This window comes from Tigriopus californicus, chromosome 11 (genome assembly GCF_007210705.1).
Source record: "Tigriopus californicus strain San Diego chromosome 11, Tcal_SD_v2.1, whole genome shotgun sequence".
NCBI classification, from domain to species: Eukaryota; Metazoa; Arthropoda; class Copepoda; order Harpacticoida; family Harpacticidae; genus Tigriopus; species Tigriopus californicus.
This window is the reverse complement of record NC_081450.1, coordinates 14825065-14830299: the sequence shown is the minus strand read 5'-3', so window position 1 is coordinate 14830299 and position 5235 is coordinate 14825065. Positions and strand designations below refer to the sequence as shown.

The window sequence follows — 5235 nt, the reverse complement described above, 5'->3', positions numbered from 1 at the left end:
GGGGGGGGACATGGAAACATGCTTTGTGTTGAAAGAGACCATAAAGAATGGTTGCCTTGAACCTTGGAATGATTGAAAGGAAAATGGTTGATACTATAGTGATTGTAACAACCAGGCTGACTTAGGCGCTATCAAAGCGAGTGAATTACCTATAGAGTCGTATATTCCCCAGAACGCAGATATGTTCTGCTGTCTGGGAACAGTCTGTTGGTGGATTGGGCATGAAAGATTCAATTCTCATCGCTAAATCCATTTATCCATTTGTGCTGGGTATGCTTAATGAATGTAAAGTACTTGCTCCTACTAACGAGAATACAACTTCAAACAGAAGATGGCCATCATGAATAGATCACCGAAAAATATTAGACTGCTTGTTAACAGAAGCCACGATGGGTATAATTCGAGCGCAAGATGCCCGGAAATAATCACAATAAATTGATTTCATATTTAAGCGCAAAGATCGATGACAATGACCACTTCATACTGATAAGGTAATAAATCAAACATTGAAAGAAGAAGTTCTGAGTGTGTCACTCCATCTGGCCTTTATTTGCGGTAATCACAGCCATGACAAACTCAATCAAAGTAGGCTAAGGCGGACACCAAGGTACGTCATCCCACAGACTTCTAGAAACATGGACTGTGCCACTTTTGGAAATAAAGCCAAAGAATAAGAAACATATATCTCTCCGAATTAAGGCAGGGCATGTTTATATCATTTACTTGTAAAGAGGTTTGTTTCACAGCTACTGTACATTGTCAACAGTTTATGTCGGTGACCAACAGCAAAACAAAAATTCTAATTTTAGGTAGTGCTTACCACATAATTTTACCCCATCTCCTGAGTACCCTAAGCATGGTTTTGGGCTTGAATTTGGCCTAGTTCATATATTCGACGATATCTTGTGCTCCTATCAAGTTTTTATTTCATTTTGGATAAAGAGAATAGCTCAGGAAGTAAGAAACGTTTGTTTCTGTTCACAGTTCACATCCTTACAAGTCCATGGTCACACTCACTCGACATGACTAGCGATGAAGAGAACTGGCAAATAATAAAATTTTAGGCCATAATCTTATTCATTTTATTTGACATTTGGCACTCTCTCTATCATATAAGCCACTTTTATGAAGAATTGGTCAAGTTTGTGTAAGTTATTTAGATTCATTGGTTATCTTGCATTAAAAGTTTTTTCAAGAGCTTCAAATAAGTAAACCTCTACTTTTAGGCTTCATTCAGCTTGAAAAATGACAAAATGTTACTCAATGCAAAATAGGCAATTCACGTGGTGCTTGTCCCTTAGCTTAGATTGCATACCTTATGGGTAAATTCAAAGTTGCTTTTGCCATGATGCTATTCTGTTGATAGGATATTGAAGATAAAACTCAAGTGAAATCTATTTGGCGGATTCAAAACTAGTGCATAAAGCCTGGACAGATCAGTCAAACTTGTTGATTTTTCTTACTTAGACAATATTTGCTACATTTTCATTATATTTGTCTACTTCTTTTCTATTACTAGGTAATTTGCCACTCTCTTTGTCATTTTGCCTAATTTTATTTGCTAAGTTTTGGGGCCCAAAAGGGCTATGTAATTGCCAGAGATCTGCACGCCTAGTCATGAATTACCATACTTAACCCATAAAATTTTTAATCATTTGTTTCATTTTCAATGGTGAAGATATATTCACTAAGTACATAATATTGCCGTTATTTTGTGCCACCCGCTTATTTAGCCCTTGATTTTCTACAATATTAACGGGAGATTGAGAAACTCGGGCTGCCGAAACACTGAGAAAATGAAGTTTCAGCACATCCCACAATACTATTCAAAATTAGGTTTGAGCCAAAAGGTAACCCTCATTTCGCGTAATTAAAACCAAGGTTGATTATATTTTGAGGCTTACCACCGAGTTTTTGTTGGTAAGCCTCAAACTTCGAAGATAACAATGGCAAATACAATTATAAATTCAAATTGGCATTCTCGGTTTGATAAGTTTGGCTGAAATAGTCTAAAAATTGGTTTGGTGCCATCAGTTTATGTGGCGACACTTTACGGCACTTAAAGTACGGTCACTTCGGTAATTGAAAAGGTACTTATTCCAGTGATTGGAAAAAGGTAGAAAATAATTATGTACCCCACGTGGGAAATTCACTTCAACTTTGGGTGTGATCAGGCCTCGGTAATTAGTCTGCAGGTCTCGAGGCAGGTGGGCCTAAAATAGACCATCTCAAATTTCACCTGAGCACGTGATTCTACCCTAGGAGAAATGAGCTCAAGTTAGGCATGAGTTTGAGAGAAAGGGAGGCAGGAATGAGAATTCTAGGGCAGTGGTAATGCCCAGTAAAAACAGAGAATCTCGGCTCCTTCCTCTTTCACACTCATATTCAGGTCTCATCCAAATGAAATATCTTGATGTCAGGGAAGTGATGTTTTTCTTGCCAAGAAATTCATATTCAGTGGCGAAATTAAGTTTCAGCCGCCTCAAAATTGAGCCGAGCAAATCCCTTATGACAAGCTCTCGGATGAAATAGAAGCTCCTCCTGGAGCCGTTCCACCCAGGGAGGAGAGCATCTTCCATCAAGGCGTGACATTATTATCCTGCATTTGGAAACGAACCTTGCCTGAGTCAATTGCAAAATCATGTCAGACAAAGCCTTCCTTCAATGAAAGAGCACAGTGTATACAGTACATACGAGTACATGTATAAGAGAATATGGGTGAGTGTGCTAGGAGTAGAGCTTATATGAAATTCTATCCCCTGACTAGCTTGGAGAACAATGAACCACTTGGTTTTGAGGAAAATAAGTAAGACTTTGGAAGCTCTCTCTAGCCTACACAGCTTCAGCCTTCATATCTTTGCACGCTTCAAAGTGTGCTGAGTGAAAGTTAGAATGCTCAAATTGGTTAAAGGAGACTGCCAAACTTGAAGGAAAGTTCTCCAGTCGAACTTAGTCTATTCAAGACTTTAGCCAAGTCTGAGAAAAGTAGGCTATTTTTTCACATTGCTAGTCATAACACAAATCAATTTGAGTTTATTATCAATTTGGTATAGTAATGTGAAATGTAGGAATCCTTGGAAATGTGAAATGCAAGGATCCTTAGTACTTGAATTGAAGAAAATAGGCAATTTTGTCAATCAAACGAATTTGCAAGTCCAATGTTTTTGATTGCATAGTTTGCCTCGAAATATTTGGAAGGTATCTTCTTACTCTGTCATTTGCCAATATTGGGGTCAAAAAATGGCTTATCCAGGTTTAATACAGTTGTGGCTTACCGTATACTCAGATTTGAATGAAAATAAATGATTGCTTTCGAAATCATTTGAAACTCGAATTTGGGAAAAGAGCGAATCAATAAAAAATTGCAATTCTTAACGGTTGACAATTAAGCTTTTCAATCAGATCATCAAACTCAAGACGAAATGACAAGGGGATATGTTTCAATAAGAATAAGTTAATCTGCTTATTTTGAAAAGTCAGGGTAAATGAGGTTGCTTCTTTACTTCGAGAAACATATCTTAAAAATGTATCAAAAACTTGTTTCTTATCATTTCGCTTGTCCATCTGTATATATTAGGCCAATAAACTTCTTCATCCAGTTTTTAACTTTAACCAAATCGTAGGAGAGGCTGGACACACTTTTAAGATTGATTACATGTTCTAAATTGTAAATACGTCGATTGTACAAAAACATCAATTTGAGAGTTTAATCTGTCAGAGACTTAAAACCTGTTTGAGGCTTTAGTTCCTATGAATAGTTAATAAGTTGCATTTCCATTATCATCACTAACCTTTGAAAATTTTAAAATCAATATGAACTCAACTTCCAGGAAAAGGCATTTTATTTCACTAGTAATTATACTTGAACGGAAGCTGAACGTAGGCTCGCTCACCTTTGTCCATGTCCTCATCAGACTCGGTTCCAGAATCATCAGCATCGTTGGTTGAAGACTGAAAGAAAAGAGAAAAAAAACCACTCAGTTTCCATTTTTCTTAACATATGATATGTGGCTTTGGAGAAAAGTTCTTAAGGGCAAGACGATGTATGATCCATCGAATGGTGAATTTGGGATGTGGGATAACTGACTGACAGCTTGACATACGGACTTTAGACAGAAGAAGAAAAATAAAATGTTTCTCCTTAATCATCCACAGTATCCTAAATCGGCAGCTGAACACTGAGATTTTGGTAAAAGAAGAACTTCAACAAACTTGGGTTCAAAGTAATGCTTGAAAACTCAGAAGAGGCGATCGATCTTTTTTGAAGGGGGGGAGGATGTCACAGGCTTTTCTGATATCTACAGGCAATGTAATCCCCAGTAATTTCAAAATGAAAGATTATTTTTCGATTCCAAATAAACTAAAGCATTGATATATTTTGAGACGATGTTTAGAAGTTTCGTCCACCCGTGGCATATCAAGGTGGGGGAAAAAAGCGGACAAAGTCAATATCTCATGATTCGTGCGCTTCTCTACCGGGTGTTCATAAGTCCTCAGACACATTTTTATAACCTTACAGTCCGGTGATTGATAAAGATATCTAAAAAACTTAATTGTAGGGGCTTCTTGGCATATTTAGCTAAATCTTTTGTTTCAACAGCGGATCTTACTTTTAACTTGTTGGGTTTGAAAACAAGGATGGAAATAATCCATGAAAAATAAATTTTGCGGAACGAGGCTGGCGACAACGCCAGGACCGTTGCGACCAACTTCAGCATCGCCAGGAGCACCTTCTACAGAGTCAAGAACACGTATAATGTCACTGGCAACTTCAGTGATTGCCTGAAATAAAATAAAAAAGCCAAAGATTTCGACTTCCACTGATCTGGATCAAAGTCAACCTGGATCGCACTCAGTATGGCCGGATTCTTGGTGCAAAGGTCACCCAGCCCTGAACTGTCACTACAGCGCCGGGAACTGGGTGTGGCAGCAGGCTGGTGCTCCCTGTCACACTTCTGACGTCACTCAGAAGTATCTGGAGTTGAAGTTGAGCACCAATATATTCTGGCCCAAAGAATTTTGGCCCCAAACCTGGGCCCCCATCGCCAAACCTGAATCCATTGGATTTCTTCATTTGGACGCATATTGAGGAGAAGGCCTTCATGGTCTTCCACCTGAAGGTGGACTCCCTCATCATGGCCGTGAATGTCAAGAGGGCCCCCATGTCCGACTAGACCATTATAAAGGCGTTCCTTCTGGAGGTGGTTGGAGGTGTTCATTGATGGCAAGGGGGGG

At 38.6% G+C, this 5235-nt stretch overlaps 1 protein-coding gene across 1 annotated transcript in view; it reads right to left on the bottom strand.

The window, feature by feature from the left end:
• The window catches only part of LOC131889842 (uncharacterized), a 25110-nt gene that overhangs the window by 15422 nt on the left and 4453 nt on the right, over positions 1 to 5235 (bottom strand). Inside the window, exon 2 of the mRNA XM_059239045.1 lies at positions 3894 to 3951. Coding sequence (XP_059095028.1) covers positions 3894 to 3951 — 58 coding nt within the window. The remainder of the gene's footprint in view (positions 1 to 3893; positions 3952 to 5235) is intronic.